The 19,529-nt window shown below is 34.5% G+C and overlaps 2 protein-coding genes and 1 long non-coding RNA gene across 3 annotated transcripts in view; 1 reads left to right on the forward strand and 2 right to left on the reverse strand.

Annotated features, from left to right (window-relative positions):
- Window positions 1-263: 263 nt before the first annotated feature.
- LOC148172935 (trypsin-1-like) lies at window positions 264-1,563 on the reverse strand. Its single transcript, XM_088039978.1, has 4 exons — window positions 1,241-1,563; window positions 927-1,193; window positions 635-879; window positions 264-584 (listed from the first exon to the last, which is right to left on the reverse strand). Exons 1-4 carry the CDS (start codon window positions 1,453-1,455, stop codon window positions 268-270), a joined length of 1,044 nt encoding a protein of 347 aa, XP_087896104.1. The 5' UTR covers window positions 1,456-1,563; the 3' UTR covers window positions 264-267.
- A 1,928-nt stretch (window positions 1,564-3,491) lies between these two features.
- On the forward strand, window positions 3,492-4,418 carry LOC148172936 (uncharacterized). The gene is made up of 3 exons (XR_015770309.1): window positions 3,492-3,992; window positions 4,045-4,191; window positions 4,268-4,418. It is a non-coding gene; the product is annotated as an uncharacterized LOC148172936 (long non-coding RNA).
- Window positions 4,419-4,567: 149 nt separating this feature from the next.
- The window catches only part of LOC148172937 (uncharacterized), a 53,076-nt gene continuing 38,114 nt past the window's right edge, over window positions 4,568-19,529 (reverse strand). Inside the window, exons 3-8 of the mRNA XM_088039967.1 lie at window positions 10,735-10,951; window positions 7,731-8,080; window positions 7,504-7,681; window positions 7,302-7,452; window positions 6,770-6,971; window positions 4,568-6,718 (exon numbers count right to left, since the gene is read on the reverse strand). Of these exons, the coding sequence (XP_087896093.1) occupies window positions 5,039-6,718; window positions 6,770-6,971; window positions 7,302-7,452; window positions 7,504-7,681; window positions 7,731-8,080; window positions 10,735-10,951 (2,778 nt within the window). The 3' untranslated portion in view covers window positions 4,568-5,038. The remainder of the gene's footprint in view (window positions 6,719-6,769; window positions 6,972-7,301; window positions 7,453-7,503; window positions 7,682-7,730; window positions 8,081-10,734; window positions 10,952-19,529) is intronic.

Raw genomic sequence — 19,529 nt, forward strand, 5'->3', positions numbered from 1 at the left:
CATAGGATCTTTACGTTTAATTTTTATTATTTCAATTTTGTATTCATTTTTCATGATCTGTATTTTTCATTACATATCCTCTTGGTTTAAGGATCACAGATTATTTTCTAGAAATCCATTACGCGGTACAGTTATTGTTTATTACCTTTTTGGGACAGACGGTGAGAATTTTTCCGTGTACCTCGTAATCTTTATATGTTTTTATGTATTGTACATTTTATGTAGTTTTTTATTTATTAAACATTTTTATATAATAATTTTTTTTCATCATGTCAGTTGAATATTTTCTCCTTGCAATTTGTTCTTGATCCAACTCGACAAGTACGCGACGTTTGTATACAATTCTGGTGCTCCATCACCTTCACACTGTGTTCTTTTTGAAACAATCCCGGCTTGAGTGAAAACACCACTTTTTTCACACAGCAAAGGGCCACCTCCCTCATCTCTACAACTCTCAGCGTCAACATTAACACACAAGAACGAACTGTGTAACTGGTAGTTCCAACCCAGAGACGTGTTCGTTAGAAGACGTTGACACGACTGTGAATCCAAGACTGGTGTATCATGCTGTTGCAACTTTTTTCCTTAAACAATACAGTAGAAAAAAAAACAGTAAGCGGTGTTAATACTGTACTTCCAGAAGATGAAGTTTTCCATGCAACGGTTGTACATTTTCCTCCAGTTTCATAAGATGTTGCCAGTGAAATTGGTCTGACGTTCGTAACTGGATTTTGAAGAATTACTAAAGCAATGTCGTAAGTGTTCAAATTTTGAATGTCGTAAGACTCATGTTTGATTATTTTTGAGACAGTTAATGTTTTCATGTTTAAATTAAGAGTTTCACGGCCGATTACAACGTATATATTGCTAGGTTCAGAGCTGAAAACATTATCCGAATAATGAGAACTATCCAAGTTTTGACTTACGCATATACGCATTGCTGTTGGGTCAAAACAACTCTGGAGTGAATTAAAGAACCACCACACTTAAACTTTTGCTTATTTTGTCTTTTTCGAAAAATAGCCGTCATCCATGGAAATTTGTCTACTAATTGTTGAGAACCTGTACTTTTTGCAACTCGTGTGGACGAAGCTGTTTGCACAGGATTATAGGTTTCGTTCCGGTTCTTACAGCAATAGTAATAATCATTTGAACATCGGATTCTTTTAAGATTTCGTAATGAATTGTTAGTGCTGAAATGTTACAGTTTGTCTACAGTTTTAACTTAGGCAGTACTTACAGAACTTTGGTGGTTCGAACTTCGTTCGGTGGTATAACAAAATTGTCTTCATCACACAAATAAAATATCACACATTTGCAAATGTTAAAGATTTCAGTTATGGAGTCGTCTAAATTGTCTTCTTCCAGTGTTACGGAAGAAACATTGTGTTTAGTTCCGGAATTTTCTACGACTACTGAAGAAAAAAGAAGTGTTAAGTATAGAAGAGAGAACATGAGGAAAGTGTTGTGGAAATGTCAAACACCTAAAATTGTGTGTTGTTACTCTTGGAGAGATAATCGTATCTCGAGGTTATAGAGATCAGTCGTCATTATCTTGGAAAAACCAGTTCGTAAATTAAGAGACAAATTAATTTGTGGCGCGGGATAAACTAGCTAATCATAATACTGTTTTCCCTGTTCTCGGCTTTTATCGTTGGATATAGTCGGTTTGTTTCCATCTCACCAGAAATTTTCACAGTGGAAAACTGAAAAATTAAGTGTAACATCGAGTTGAAAAAATAATTCCTGAAGCGTCTGTTAATCGATTTTTTCTTGTTATGATCTTCATGGTGTACCAGTTTTTAGATCTCCTAATTATACTTATTGGAAGTATCTGTCGTTGTTCCGGATATTTGGAGCACCGGAAATTCCGGAAAATTGAAAAAAATCCATTTTAGAATTCGGGATATGTAACAAAAGGGAGCGAAAACCACATCTTTCTGTATCTGTCATTGTTCCGGGGATATGGAATTACGTTAAAAATTGAAAAAAAAAGTTTCGAATTTAGGATACGTTTACCTCTGTTTTTGGATGAGTTTAAAAGGGGATGTGAAGAACTGAACATAAGTTATTTATGATCTATTTCAATTTTAAATCAGATGTTTTAATGTTGCAGTTGCAAAAACAATTTGTAAAATTGTAAAAACAATTGTCTTTCAAAATAATGAGATTTAACATCGAAACTTGTGACCGCTTCAAAGTCTGCCGTTTTAGTATTCAACTTACGAACTTTGTTTACATATGATGTACAAGTGAAAAAACATAGATCGTGCATAAAAAGGAACAAATAGCTAAAATAGCATCAAAATATAAGCTAAATAATCTCTTCTTCCTATCTAATCCAGAAGTGGTAATGAAAAAATGTATAGCGCATGCAGGAGGTTAAATTGTATAAATAACTATATTTAAATTGAATTGTTATGGAAAAATCCGTAAATAATTGACATTTTATTTCCATGCACTTTTTAAAATCCTCCAACTTAAAGAAATGTTCTGGACTTACTGAATAGCCGATGCTGCCATCAAGTTTGAGTTAGATCAGTTTTATTCCTCTTCAACACTAACTGAACACGAAACAACATCACAGCACTAAATGCAGTTGTTGACTAACAAGCATTCAATCTAATCCCCGTTTTTTTAAGATGACTTTTTGTCTTAATACGTGCCGGTTACCTGTATTACTTTTTTTATTATATTTTCGTCGGCAAGCTAAAGATTGTGTTATTTAATCATTAAGAGCCACACTAATTATTCTGTACACAAAGTACTTGAGCTTGGAGTTTGGAAATTGGAAAAACGACAAAATAAGCGATACAATGTTTTTAACATTGTTTGCCGATCCATTTATTTTGTGTTCAATCGGGGGACAATAGACAAAGTTTTCTTCTTCTGACAATTGTATAAAAGCATTGATTCCATGCGACATCCAGATGTGTGGTCGGAACTCTTTGACACCTGTTAGATGAAAGCCGACAAAGACCACAATCTTAACCGTTGCTCTCCCTACCCTTGACACATTTTCATTATTTTATTTAGTACATCTTCAACTATAATACCGAACACACCGAAAATAAGTAAGCTTCTTACAATTTTTTTTTTCAATTACTCATTTGCAATTTTATTTAAGTGTCCCATTCTTCAAATAATGGACAACGACCTGCTTTTAATCCTTTAGCAAGTATAGAAAATACGGGGAGGAGAATTCGTCATATTTGCCACTTGTGCATGAAAAATGGTGAACCCCCAGAAGTTTATTCGTCACACACCCTCAAATCTTTGGATGGAAAAATTACATGTCCAGTGCTAAGAAAACACATTTGTGATATCTGTGGGGCTACCGGTGATTACGCGCATACAAGATCACATTGCCCACAATTGGGCTCTGAAAATGTGCCACCAAGAAATAAACCACGATACAGGGTTTTGTCGAATGGTAAAATCAGCAGAATTGTCACTCACAAGTAGTGAGTTTGAGTTTTTTTTATTGTTGTTTATTCGTATTTCATTATCACGACTTATGTTAACGTTTATTGTAACTTTGAAGTTTAAATAAACTGAAATTTGCCGTTTTGAAATTAATTTCTGAATTCCTGAGCACTTACATAACAGGTATTTAGGGTAGCATGCACTTATGATTCATTTTATTGTCAAATAAACAATGGCTTGCGTAATTAGTTACAATAAAACACTTCACTTTCTAGGTGCCCTCAAATGGTTTTGTTTTAAAATCGTTAACTGTTTTATCGCTTTAAAGGCATTCAGTTGTATTTTTATGTTGGATTAAATAACACGCGCTGTGACACTATTTGGCGGTTTTTCATGAGCAATTCCTAGGAAAACAATTACTGTTCTAATCTCATTTTGTTTTGAGTCATACGTAAAAATTGTGTTTCTGCAGTTATAAAGACGATAAGAAACAAGAAATTTCGGGGTAAAAACGCCTTTGATACAATTGTTTGTAATTCCTATTACGAAGTTTTTGCTGTGCACGGGTAATTATGATTATTTTTGATTTTTAGGTGGACATAAATTTTATTTTTTCAGTAAAATGTTGTCTCCCAAAAAAATTGTTGTAGTTTTTCTACTATTGACCCTCCTGCAAATGTCTCTCGCGGACAATAGTGGAGACTGCAATTGCAAGAATTGCAAATGTGTGTTCAGAAAGACTTGTCCTATTCCAGCAAAAATAGAGTAAGAATTTTCAGTGAATTATTTAAACAAGTCTTTTGATCTTGACTTGTAAATTTTACATCGTATTTTCTTCCAGTTTGCCCTGTCCAGGATCTTTCATGTTTGGATGTTGTAATATGACATATTTGGATAAAACCGACAAAATTTAACTTTATAATCAAAATATTACAAAAGACCGTTCCTTCCCGACTTCAAGTTGGAACAATGACGCTCCTGCAAATTTGTTGTAGTTTTTATTTATAATGGCGGTCGTTTAACATTGTGAACTAACACTTACATTATTATAAAAGTAAATGGTACCTATGTACATTAGTTATAAAAACTTAAATAATTGACTAACTCGAGAAAATAGGGAATTATCATGTTATATACAATGTAATTTGGTATAATTATTTATTTAATAAAATCACAGATACTAATTTTTATCTGGCCTTCATATGTACAACAACATCGTAAACCTAACAAATAAAACTCTCATTTACATGAAAATTGCAGTAATACTTGTAACCAAACAAACAAACGCGCAATTTTGCGCTTAATTCGCACAGATGGTCGGTCGGAACAATGCGAATGAGTCGCAAACAAAAAATAAAAACAAATTAAAACATGTTCGTTTATAAGACAAAAGTAACCAACATTCATTCAACATCTACCCGAAAAAAAAAACAAAAGAAACAATTCAACATCAACATGTAAATGATACACATTCCAGTAACACTTACTTTACAACTTATTCGAATCGTAATTACATATTTTTACATTTATTTATAATGTTTTGCTATTGTCATTCATTTTATCAAATGTATCACGTCAAAAAGTCCACCAAAGACCAGAAACGAAGATATGTTTACGGCTTCTTCAGATTGTTGTTATTAAGAATGGAAGGATTTCCTTCGGAACCGATCGGAAAAGGGAAGTTCAAACGCGACGTGTGTGCCATCAAGTCAGTGTATAACTTCAACTGTTCCGTGGAGGGAAAAGGAGGAGCGACGGGGTGAGTGGCACCCAGAGGACCGTGAGAATACAAACTCTGCATCGCAGCAGTGTAGTAAATCGGATCCAGCAAAGGTAAATACGGAGGAACATTCTTATTACTCTCGTATAGATGAGGAAGGTAAGAAAATGGGGTTGGCGTTGGAGGCGGCATATGTTTGGAATTTGAAACGGGAGGTATTTGCGGTGGGATTTTTCCTGCGTCACTTTTCATAGCGTGGTTCCTTTGGAAATAAGGATGCGGAACTGTGATTTCCATCCCCGATTTGTCTCGAGCTGATATAAGGGAGGCAGAAGGTATGGGTTGTGGGACTTTACTGTATTTACCATTCTCGTCCATTCTGGGGATTTTGTGGTTGGTGTAGTGGTCCGCTGATATCCGTTTCTGCGGGTACCGGCTGCTAGGATGATGGTACGGGTAATGAGGAGGTGGCAAGTTATACTTTGGATGGACACTAGGAGTTTGTTTAGAACCGACCAACGTAATTTCAAGGTTCGAACCCAATCTACGGCCGTCTAGCATTGGGGCTGGTGGCGGTTTATACGGATGTTTCGGAGTCGAACTAAATGAAGGCGGTTGTAACGAAGTGGGTGGTACTTTCATTATCTCCACCACTGGTTTTTGGGGGCTTGTAACCGTTAAGTCTAAAATGTCTCCTGCGTGTCGCGGCCCCACAAATTTAGGTGTTAAGACCGGTTGGGTTGGAGGCATGTAATCTTTTGGATTCCCGTAAACAGTTTTTTCCGAATAAGAATAAATAGATTTTGATTGTAAGACCTTTGGAGGTCCGTTACCGTTAGCGTAAAACGGTTTCGGGGGTGTCTTATTGTTAGCTTGCTCTACTTTGACGTGACTTATATTAAGAGCTTGAGGTACGGAAAATTGCATCCGTTTCGGCGCCACTGTGTTAAGCGCCGGAGGTGGCATTTCATTTTTGATTTGTTTAGGTACTAGTTGAGCACCGGTCTGCTGTATGACCGACGGCCGCATTTCTTTGATTGAAGTGGGCGGAGCCAAAGTCCTAACAGGAGTCACCTCCAATCCTCCTTCTTTCAAAATGTCCAATTTGCGCTTTTTCACTTCGTGGAGAATTGTTGTTGTGTTGTAATTCTCGGCTTCTAAGTCGATGATTTCAGGACTCTTGGTTTTATATGGCACCTCGATGACTTCCGGACTCTTGCTCTTAGTCGGAGTGTCACCAGTTTTGATAATTGGGATGTTTTCTTTACCTTCGACCGGAGAATGAGATTTCTCCGGACTGAGTTTTTGTGCTACTGGCGCTACTGCTGAAGTTAATGGTTCGGCGTCTTTATCTGGCACTACTTCTTCAGCTTTGACTGCAACAACCTCACTTCTCGATTTAGTTTCGTCGTCGTTCACTTCGCTTTTAACATCGATTTCGTTATTGTTATTGTTTTGTATACTGTTTAATTTTTCACTATTAACATGCTTGTCTTTCTGTCTCTCTGGTTTAACGCGAACACTTCTTAGGGATGAAGTCTTCCCCTCGGCCTTCCCGTGGATGTTAAACTCCTGCAACACAACTCCGTTAGACAACTCAAAGAGTGATTAAAAAGAACATACTTTATTTTCTGTAGGGGTTGTGGGGGTGACAGGAGTGGATCCTTGCGGCACTGGAGTACTATTACCACTCCTCGAAGTGCTCTCGCTGGTTTCGACATCGCTGGTACTGCTGCCAGTTTTGCTCTTCAGTCTTCGCCTTTCGGAAATTGGCAATGGCTTGTATTCTTCGCCTTTGACGTGGCGTTCGTAAGGTAGAAGAAACCTTAACGTGAAATCAAAAATACATAAATCGGGGGTTCAAGCTCGTCGATATGAATAATTAAAGAACAAATTCAACGCAGTGGTCACGCAATCGGTTATTGTTTTAGCATCCACAGGACAATGAAATCATTGATATATCGTGAACTGATTCAGGGGAATTTTGAGGGATTTTGTTTATTTAGGCAACAAAAAACATTTTTATCCATTAAATAACTTTGGTGTGTTTGAATAGAATTATTATTATAGGATTATGTATTTTTTTTGTAAAATTCTTAATTATATAGAAACACAAAATACGTTTGCAGGTCATTTTTTGTCGGTAAAAACTGACCTTTCATAATGCCTTCTTATGACAGTGGCAGCACTGGTACTGTTAGCATGTCCGCTCATATCATCAAAAATCGACTTCCACAGTCGATTCGTAGTGACCGAGTCGTAACCCCCCAATTTCTGCACTTTCGTATAGAATGAATGCAAGTCCACTAAAATCAAAAGAATCAATAAAACGGTCGGTTTAAAATGATCAAACTTACATTCTTTATATCCTAGCGACGGAATTTTCCCAATCGGCGAATAATTTGTTTTCATAAACACAGTCAATTCTTTGATGAAGTCTTTACTTTCGTTATTCTCAGTGGCTCTGGTGCTACGTCTCAGATGCGTCGTATCACATCGCAAGCCGTTTTTATCACCCTCTCCAGAAACCTTTTCCTGTAAAAACGAAACTGTAAAATACTGCAAAAAAATACGATTTGTGTACCTTCGAAGAATTGAACACATTGGATATTGAAGATTCCGATTCGTTACTTTCTGATCCGGGCGAAACGCTTCGCTTTTTCCGTTTCCCTCTTGGTCGTCCTTTTAGTTTTGGAGCGAGATGATTACACAACAACTCGTGACCCTCTAATTCGGGATAGTCGAAAGTGTCTTTGCAAAACAGCACTCTTGTGTTTTTAGTGTAGGCGGTGAAGCCTCCCAAAGCGTTCACTATTTTGTATTTGAGGTATTCGTTCTCCACACCTTCCAGGCGGCGCATCATGGCACGGTACCGGCAGTAACGAGGGTAGCTCAGGATCACCACCGGAGGACCTGCATTCTCCGAGACGCAGTCTGAAAAGAAAAAAAGTTTATAGAAATGAAGTAAAATAAAGAAGTACCACTATGCAAAAATTTGCCAACAATATTTTAAATTCCACATTTACATTCATTTTGTTTGGAATTTTAATATAGAAAATAGCTAATTATAATGATTATGTAAAATATCAAATAGAAGAGATGGAATTTTCGCGTTTTTTCATCACTGTCAAGCGTAATGATGTAATTGTGCAAAGGTAAATAGTCCGTAGCATTAATAAAACGGTTTTAGTGTTCAAGTGAGCGTACAATTAAATTTAAATTGCAGCATTATAATACCACAACAGCTGCCTTATTGTTAGTGTTATAAAAATACAACTTCCTGTTTTAGCAGCGGGACACGTAAAATTATAATGGTCACCCCAAAGTTCAATTTTAAAAAAATCCACAAAAAATTCATGGCCCACAAGAGAACCCTTTAGGTCAACAGGTTATGCATTTTCAATGGAAAAATATATGAGTAGAAAAACGTTTCCACCGGAAACAAATACCATGAAATAAACATAAACCGCGTGGTGTAATAACGTGCCAAGTTTAAGAGAGAACGTCCCATTAATTCCGAGTTGATAACAAATGTTGTAAATTCCGGAATTCGTCCTCAAAACAGAACAAACTGTTTAAAATGAAGTTTCGCAAGTATTTGAGAGCACGTATTAACTGGGAGTTTTCAATAGCAATATCTTTTCCAGTTAGGAAGAATTCGTCACAAGATTAATTATGGTCGGGCTGCAGACTGCACAGAATGTCGCCGAGATTGCAACAGCGCATTTAAACCACTATTTTCTAATCGGATTTACTCCGACGTAAAACCGTTGTAAATACTGTAGGTGCAAATTGATTATTTAATGACACTTCTTTACCTGAGAACTCCCGTGCAAAGGCATAAATATAGTTAAACGGATCGATAAACAATCGCTGTACCCACAATAAAGCACTTCACTTTCTAGGTGCCTTCATAAAACGAGCATAAAACAACGTTGACCCAAACACATTCAGTTATTTTTTATGAGTCAATTCGATTACGGTGATAATACGAGTCACAAAATTCGATAATCAGGTGAGAAGGTCATAATTATATTCAACCGTGGGTCACAAAAGTTCACCTGTTTAGATTTTTAAGCAGGATATTTGTGTACATTATGATAATTTAGTCGTCCAAAAGGAATCGAATATGATTACAGAAGGATTCTTAAAATCCTTCTAAATCTCACAGGGGTTAAAACATCGACTCCGACACCTTTGAGGAAAAATCAAAAACACACAACAGTTTGATAATAATTTTTACACCTGTGGAATCTTTGTTTGAAGTTTGATTGTTTAGCGAGCACCTGTGCACATTTCTGCATTTTCCGTCAAGCTGTACAAAGCAAAATAACGAGTCATGCATAGAATTAGAATTACGAATGAAAAATGTTGACGATATCGCAGGTGATACATCGCAATTATAATTGGTTTGATCTTTCCGTAATGAAAACTAGCAACTCCGCACTGCTACAGCGTAATCGATAAACTCCTCTTTTCAGATGAAATAGAGAATAAAAATAAACCGTGAGATCAAAGCGTATCTGCGAAAACTCGAGCAAATTACTTTACTCACTTTGCAGATTTAAAATTTTCAATTACCTTAGCCTCCGCCATTTTAATCTAAATTTATTATAAACGTACCGTTTATGAAGTGCTCAAAGTTTTTAAATACTGCAACAAAAACACCATTTTGTTCAATTAAACTTTAATGCATTATACTGGCTGCACCTGTATTTTAATTTGTTATTATAGGATCGATTATAATTAACTGACTTCGGATGTCGAGAACCTTTTTTCTCGCGGAAAATTCTTTGTTGCGAACAGAAAATTTGTTCGTTGTTTTGTTGTACGGGCTGTCATCAACAGTTGCTAATACCTGAAATGAATGCCATCGATCCGACGACGTTGTCCCCAGGAGCGCAATGAAATTCGATTACATAAACAAAAATTTGTTGGGATCGTATATACTGACTTTATAGCTAATTCCATTTCGATATTCAAGGAAAAGCACGATATCAATCACCAAAGTTTTCATTAGCATAAGCGAATTATTTAATGAGCACCTCCACCATTCTCAAAATTTAATTTGTTGCAATAACACTATAAGAATGTTGTGTGACGACAAAGTTAAATTTGATTGTTAATCAAAACAGTCTTGGGCTTTAATTACCCAGTTTCTGTTAAATGTTAACAGTAATTAAGTCATTTATATCCAGAATGCAGCGGAATGTCATAAACAGGGTGGTCCAAACAATATTAATAATACTAGAGAGCAGGTTGGCAATTCAACGAAACAAATGGAGCTGAAATTGCGTTCGCACTTTCAATTCCGAGCGTGTACGTTCGTTTGGTTTTTTTATTCATACAATATGATTTTCTCGGATAAAGGAGAACCGTTTTAGATAAGGTTTAATAGGACAGTAAGAAAAACAGTGTATGAAGACTCCGTGTAGAAGTTTCCATTTTAAAACTTTAAAGAGTTATAATTTCATTTCAAACTTCTTATTAATGATCGTCTGGAGTTGAAACATTTTTGAGTTTTTCCAACAAAAAATGCCTTTTCACCAAACAATTACAACATAAATAATAAAAATCTCGTTACTTACCGGAAGCTTTTCTTTCTTTCTCCACATCCGAGAAATCTAACGAGCTTTCAGTGAGTGATCCAATGGTGTTTCTGCCTTCTTCACTCTTCGGAGGATCTTTCACGTCTTTCTCGCATTTTGCTAATCTACCCCAAGTCCATTCTGCATCTACCGTAATCCAAGTTATTAAGTCTTCAACTCGAAGAACAACTTTTTCCGCGATGGCCAACACTTCATCCTATGAACAAGATAACAAAAATGAAAAATCGCTCCTAATCAAGAGAAGAAAAATAGGATTACAAACGAATGGGGTAGAAGGACGAGACGACAATCATTAATAGTTAAATCAGAGATTTGGTTTTATTGGCAATGTCGTTTTAATTCAAATATCGAGATCTTCAAAGGACCTTCTATTAGGTGTTTGAACTGTTCCAGCAAAAATAAACTCAATCTTTGTCTGTAGTAGATTTATAACACTGAATTCGAAACATTTTCTATGCTATAATTCGCTTAATTTGCTACTCCTCATAAATTTTCATGTAACTTGTTTACTCGAAACTTTACGTATTTATTCAGAAAAACATTAGAAACTGTTAAAAGTTTTACAATCATTTACTTTTTTTACAAAAAAAGTACACTTTTGAGCTGAGTTAACTATTGTTCCGAGTTAAAACTAGATTATTTCCCCAGGGATTTGGAAAATTCAGACTGCATTAACTGACGTCACATCACCATTAATTAACTCACGTTCTCTCGTTTACTGGAACGATCGTTCGATAAAGCTATTCCTACAGGTTAATATCCTTTTGAGACTTACACAATGACACCAGCTTTGTAACCAAGAGCCTATATTTGTTTGCCTATTTTTCTTCGGTTATTTATGTCGTGTTCAAACGAAATAGAATTACTAAAAATAATTAAACTGATAATGGAAATGATAATGCGTTTAATATTCGTGAGGAGATCAAAGAGAGTACTAATTACTGAGCAAGACAGAGACTTAAAATGAAATATAAGTAGTATGATGCATGGTTGTGTTTTTCTTGGCTTCAAAGTACAATTTTTCCGGAGACTGCAACACCTTCAGGAAAATCTGTTAATTAATGATAATTACAACATTCCACCTGTGTGTTTGCCAGGCATCAAAGAGTTAAACCCTTACTTTCCGCTAATTGCATTGAGACGAATTAATAATATAATGTCTATTGAAAGCTTGACATAAATAACCGTTTCAAACAGATTAATTTTCCATGTGCATTGTGTGTTGACTGTATTCGTTTTGTGGAACAGTAGCGAATCGATTTATGCGTTTAATAAGACGATTTTCCCGGAAAATTTTCATGGCAAAATATGTGAGCGTCTGAGGATATATAAATCTTGCGACTTGCTCGAAAATTACGATTTTAAATGAAACGTCGATTCGGAAATATGTTTAACGGTCCTTTGTTTGAAGAAACAAGAGAATTTTGTCCAAATTATTTTTTTTTGATGTAAGCCGAATTTTAGCGGCGACGTAAATTACACCGAGATGGGTTTATAAATAAATTCACAGAGAAAAATATGATTATTCGTCGTTATTTATGACTACCTAAATATTTATGTTCCGCGTTTTTAATTTACTCGGGTGATAAAAATAATTCTCTGCGGGAAATTTCGGCAAAAAATCGGGAATTCTCAAGTAAACAATTTTTTATTTATTTACCCGAAAAGAAAAACGAGAACTAAAGAAAAACTTCGTCTTTTGATTCGCCTTTGTAGCATTGTCACGTAATTCAGATTCGAGAAGAACGTCTATTTCGTTTTACGATCATACACAATCACGCTTTTGTTTCAAGATTGTGACGAGACCTTTGCGGTTTTAACACGAGCAGTCACAGTCTAATGGTGCGGTAAATCTTTACAATTAAATTCTCCGGAGGAGATTCTTTAAGCTTTGCTAAAAGGACTTGGAGCTAAATTCGTACTCAAATAATTTACACTACACTTGCTAGCATTGCGAAAATTTCGATGGATAAAAGTGGTTTTGTCGGATAAATTCTTCAAGACTTGATGGATATTGAAAATATCGATCGGATAAAACCCCGGCAACGACGGGACGAGCAATTATTAGTTCATCTAGTTTTTCATAAATATTCCAGTTTCATTTTGGCGGTGTTGACATGAATTGGGACAGTACTGCGTGTTCATGTATGTTTCCAATTATAGCAAAGCGTGATTTGTGATCGAATCGACATGACAAACTACGAGCTTGAAGTTATGAACACTGTTAATTTTACCACACAAAAGTATGTTTAGATAACAGAAATTCAATTTTTTCCTACCAATAATCAGTTTAAAGTTTGTCATTTCTAAATTGGTTCTTAACTGTAGAAACGACAGAATTTTTGTTTTTAGGACAAACCACAAATTTACAATTTTCATTAAATAATCGTCGGCTTAGGTTGTTAAGTTGCTAAGTCCATTTTGAATTTTTTACATACAGGTGTACCCGAATAAAGTGCAAAGATTTTAACCCCAATATTAGACCACGCAGTTTGACATGAGGGCAAAATTTCGCGTCCCAAAACGTCACCGTTTCTGAGAAAAAAATTAATAAAGTTTTATGCAGAAAAGGCAGGCATTTGGATCCAATGTCAAGTTCAGTCCAGGCCATCGACAAGTTGGGAATAAAAACGCTAATAAACAAGTGGCAAAAAATGTCTTTATCGGAGTTGATCGTGGTAGAGAAATATTTTAGTTTTACAGTGCCAAATTGTTCAAATTTGGATTATTTTGAGTGAGATTTTAGAAAATTTGGGGAATGAAAATAAAATATTTCTTAATTCTAAAATAATAACACATAAAAGAATCTAACGCTGTACCATTCTGTTATCCTTTTTAAAAAATTGAACACGTATTTTGTTCAAAAATGGACTTAGCAACTTAAGCCGAAGATATGTGGCTAAGTAAATTTTGCTTTTTAATTTTTTACCGACATAGCGATGAAGTTTGGGAATCTGAGCCAAAATATGAAGTCAAGTAAAACAACTTTCGAAATTTTTCTTTTTAACACCATCGAAAACTGTTTTTATATAGTTTTAGACGGATCGTAGGAAAAATAGTGTACATAACTCATCAAAAAAATGCCTTTGTGCACTAGAAATCTGGCATTTTCAGCACTTGTTATGTAATAGATATTTATTATACCCCAGCACCCTTTATCCTAAAAATTTTAAACTTCCACAAACTCCAAAACTTGCAACCCCAAAAGTAAAATTTTGAAGATAAATGTTCCGAAACTGTCACAAATCTTTTGGTAATCTCAGTTCTAAAATTCCGATTTTTATAAAATTCAAAATTAGGTGTATTTTATTTGTTTCCTGCCAACGACCTCTTTCATTGATATTTAGTAGAACAGTGGACTTGTTTTGTCGGTATTTACTACGAAGATTAATATTTTCCATTGAGTGATTAAATAAAGCCACAACTAAATACATTAAGCTCGACTAAAAGCGTCGACTTCCTTTCATATTTTTGTTATAAATCTTACATTGATTGTGGGGAGCCTTGGCTTTGATTTATTTTGCACAATACGAGAGAATCTGCAGAAATCAATGGAAATAAACGCGAGGGATTTGGAAATCTAACTCAAGTTGTTTTTATAGAACCAACCATACATCTTCAAGATTTAAAAAAAATGGGTTATGATGTTATGTAAATTTAAATACGTTATCCTCAGCTTAAATATTTATGATAAATTGTTGACGTGGCGATATCCTAACATCACTTTTTTGTTTTAAAATTAGTTGAAGTTGCCAAGTAATCAACATTATCGGATATTGTTTCATGCAGAAGTTAAGTTCTTATTTACATTTAGTGAGATAATTAATTAACCATAAAAATAATAGACGCATGCGCTGGAGCTTCGTTCCCATAGAAACAAGTACCGTCCCACCGCCTACTTTACGAAGTTATAATTTGTTATTTCAATTTCAGTGTATGCCTTCGAACATCTTCCTTCCACTCGTTGTAAACCCCTGCAAATCCTCTCTCTCTTTGTAAATGATAATATCCTGTATCCATTCGTAGAGAGCTTTTAGTTCGTTGCAATGATTAGATTCGGTCTTATCTGCAATATTTGGCCGCTGCATCCCAATGATGACCATCACTTTCATATTTATCAGCTTTTTTCATTACGTGCAAATGTAAACTTGGAACTGATGTTTACTTTGTTTCTCGTGTCTGATAATTTTAATTACGTTATTAAACCAGTAAAGCGTAAAGACGCTTTTATAATTCAATTGGATTTCGTTAACCAGCGGGTCAAATGTCGAGCCGGAAATGAATGCGACATTCTAATGTGTCCACTCAGTATAATAATTTTAGAGCGGTTTGACGCAGCTAAATGCAAGAAGCTTGCATGACTCGATGTAATTTTCGTAACACTTTGCTTAATTTAGATTTTAATCCCATAATAGGATAACCACGACTCTCTTGGTACTTAATGAAGTTATTTGTGCGTTATTGAGGCATCGAACTGAACAAAGATTCGAGTTTTTTTCTATTTTCATTTTTTTTTATGGAAATAGTAAACGATTTGTTGCATGTTATTTAAACATAAAAGGAGAATAAATAGAGCAGGAAAATGATGCGAGTATGAGTATTTTACCTCGCGAATATGAACGGACAACCAATTAATTCCCTTTGTGAAAACAGCGCTATTCAAGTGGGAATGCAAGCTTGAATGCAACCCAAAATACACGACCCATAAATGTTTATGATAAAAATAAAACGTCACGCTCGGGCCATTGTAAGATTTACTAAATTTAATTCGAACCGTTTTGTCGATAAATGTACGTACATAGAGCAAAACACGTCATAATCGAATAAAAACGGCCTCGCAGCAGCGTTGGAATTTGAAATATGTTGGTAGTTCTGTCTGTCATCACAAAGCGTCCGCCTCGTAGTTTGAAGTAAAACATTAATAACAACGCGGTGACATCTTTCTGAAATGTCAAACTCAAGGGCTCAGCGAGCTACCAACATGTAAAAAAAGAAAGCACTACTAGACGCTACTTTGCGATAAAGCGGCATTATCTAAATTTAATTAAAAGTCAACAAAACTTAGATTCTCTAAGCAAACCAAAGAAAGTTTAAAATAATATTGTCTTATAAATATTAATAAGCAATTTTCTGTTATTGCTGTTGGTAACCTCAAACTGTTAAATAGTCAGACATCAATAAATCCGTTCTAGAGCGCTGTTTTGTCTATGCAAAAATGGTGGATGCGCCGGGTTTTAATAATAAAAATTTATTCGTGTTTCAATGTTAAATCACGAAACTAAATTAATTTTTAAAATGGAACGGAAATCCATTAGATGACATTTATTGTGTAGTTAAAATCCAAATTGAATTTTTCGCTCGTGTCATTTATTGTTTTGTTTGATAGGCCAGTTACGGTAAAGAACTCATCCTGTATATACATATTTATAATGTATTTTGATTTTTGCCTTTGGTAATAAAAAGAAAAAAAATCCCTCGTTTTCTGCATTTTCCCCACTACTGCAGCCACTGTCTCAGCAGCAACTTAACCTTGAAATCATAACAAATGAGATTGCCCGACACTAAAAAACAGAGTATATGCAGCCGTCCAAGGTTTCCATTAGTTTTTATTAACTAAATGTAATAATTAATAACTTAAGTATGAGTTATCGCATATAACTGAAACTCATTTTGCGGTTTAATTTTCACCAGCACGCCATTACGCTATTAATCATGTGTCAAAAGGCAATAAAAATGTTGAGCCACTCTGTAAATAACACCGTATTTTTTTAGTTTGAGTTAGGTAATTTCACGGTTGCTAAATATTATCAAGAGTTTAGTGTGTTAACTTGATCTAAACTTAATTATGTAAATTCGTTATCTCTCGATGTCTGCAACCCCTCACGATTTCCTGAGTAGACTATTCAAAGTATTCTATTTAAATTCAGAGTCGATGTTTAAAATCAATAACAAAAGTATTGCGTGTGTGGAGAACATCATCTAAGTTTTCTTGTAGAAATTGGACGAAATAAGATTTCAATAATATTTTTTATATGTAGGTGGTCCGTTTTAACCCGAAGATATTTACTTGTTGTTGGAGTTATTCTGACAACACGACTTTTATCCGTTCTCCCATTTTCCCCAATCCGTCTCGTGTAATTTTCCAATGATGCACACACTTCTTTGTGACGTTTATTTTAAAAGTCCTTTTAAAATGATTTATCTTGTTCGGATTATGTGAGGTGACCAACAATATAAATAACTCAAACAAAGAATCCCAGAAGAACTTTAAAAGTTATTTACGACATGGTTTTCTTTTTCTGCAATAAAATTTATTAAATACAAGCAAAGAATGCCGCTCCGTGAAGATGGTGTATCGAAAGATGAAAAAGCTTATTTCATAGCGAATTGTTTTGTTGTTCATTATAAAATAAGTTCTTTGATCCACGACAAAATTACTAAAGTTTGCGTGATTTCAAACTTGCTTCTGGTAACGTTGTTTAGTGCGGTACAATTAATTGCGAGTCTGCCTTTGTTCCTACGTTTAATTTAATAATATTAGATGAATTAGTTTTTATATGTATTGTCAGTAACAGAAAATTTAATACATGTGAAATAAATTGAAGCTAATTTATTTAGAACGCGAGTAAAGAGCAACCAACTAATATTATAATTAATTAATTACTATGATGAATGCATTAAATTAACGCCGCTGCTTACAATGTGTGAGTAATCTATTAGAATCTTTATCAGATGAAAAAGAATAGAAACATGCCATTGTTTGAGAATAAAGTCGTACTTTCATCCTTGGATTGTGAAGAAATCGAAAACCAATAATTAACTGAGTTTCCTCAAGCAATAATTGTTGTTTTCGTTAAATAAATTTAAACGTCTCTTAATGCTATCTCAAGATTTACGCTACTTTGAAACAAATTTACGATGCAATTTTAATGAGGAATGAGAGAAAATATATAGCAATTTTTGTCGGTAATTTTATGGGTAAAGGTCGTTTACAAGGAGACTTAAACTTAAACTTAATTTATTTTAAAAGATTTATTGTCGGTTTTATAACAGTTATTATTTAACACAGAAAAAATTAAAATGTTCTTTATACTTATTTTCAGCATCCTAAAACTCCTAAACCTTATAAGGCTCTGTGATTGGTCGTATTTTATTATAATTTTTATCTTTTTCATCATGATATTTTGCGATTAGTAAAAAACTTAGCAGTTGCTTGTGCAATCACTTATTAAACAAAATTGGCAAATATCTAACTTATCTCTTTCAAATCAAACTTCTAAAATTGCTCCTTTGTAAACCGGTAAATTATCTACAGGTTTTCATAAGCTCAGATTCCTCAAATTTATTAAAATTTAAATCTCGTAGGAAGAAAATAAGAACGATGAATGGAAAATTAAGATTTTATAGCAAAATTAAAACCTTCGTAATTGACTCTAGAAATAAAAATTTCATAACATTTTACGACTTGCTTTGAATTTTTTGACTTTTAGAAATTCTGATAGACATACGTCATTTTTCCTGCAATTTTTTTTTAAAAGAAGCAATTTTAAAAATCAGGAGAACCAAAGGATAAGTTAGATACCTGTAGTGAGTACTTGTCAGTTTAGTTTAATAGATGGCTCCACAAGCAACTGTCAACTTATAATGAAATTAGAGATATTAAGATGCGGTTTGCGCCATCGTTTTCCTCGGCTCATTCTACGTTAGAAAAAGTTCTCAAATTCTTCAATTTTTTTATTTTGGACCATAACTCGTAAACTATTTGTTCGATCGATCTCAAATTTGGCCAGTAGATAGATTTCGATCTCCTCTTTCAATTGATGTAGAACACAAAGGTATCAAACGTCGTTTTCACCTTGAACACAGTGATTAAAAATCGCCCCAAAATGGCCTCTTTAAAACAGTTTTTGACCAATGCCCCATTTATTTATTAAGCAAACTCAACAAATTTGTGCTTATTTTACGCAGAATGTCACGTTGAATCCAAAGCCGCAAGAACATTTCATTTTCGTCAACAAATAACTGAGTTATGGCCGTTTGAATTTTTGGGTGATCGGCAGAGAGACAAATTTTTGAAAGTTCGAAACACTCCGTGCTCAATATCTCGAAAACTATTTCAGATATTGAGATGCGGTTTGCGCCATCGTTTTTCTAGCGATTTTTTACATAAGAAATAGTTTTTAGATTTTCCAAAAGTCGAAAGTTGCATTTTTTCGCGAAAAATCATGCCAAATTTCTGATATCGATATCTCGCTTATTTTTTGAAGTAAACTTGCGTTATTAATATTATCACTAATCTGCAAAAAAAATAACAAGAACAAGCTTTTTGCTTCGTGAAAGTTTGACAGATGTGATAGTTCTTGTTTGACATTTCCCAGAAATTTTACAAGTTTTAAAAAATCAGCATTGAACGACCAAGTTTAGATGTGTGAAACTTCCAAAAATGGAAGTTGTCGGCAGGCGACTACATATAAATTTAACAAAAACGCCAAAAATGTTCAATTATGTCCGTGTTTTTGTGCAGCAAGAATGCAGTACTCCGGCTCTATAGAATCGATGAGAATTCTCGTCAGTTAAACCGATTCAAAAATAACTCCCGCAAACTTTCCGTCAAATAACAAAAAGTTGAGTGTGATTTATCGTAATAGTTTCCGAATGCACGACATTATTGTAAAAACCGCGTCCATTTGCATTCCCATTTGCACAATAAAATAAACGTATTTCAAAGTTAATTAAAGAAGGTAGATTCCAAACTTAATTATCGCGAGTAATTT

This window comes from Gnatocerus cornutus, chromosome 6 (assembly GCF_029298725.1).
Source record: "Gnatocerus cornutus isolate USDA-ARS CGAHR chromosome 6, icGnaCorn1.1, whole genome shotgun sequence".
Lineage (NCBI taxonomy): Eukaryota > Metazoa > Arthropoda > Insecta > Coleoptera > Tenebrionidae > Gnatocerus > Gnatocerus cornutus.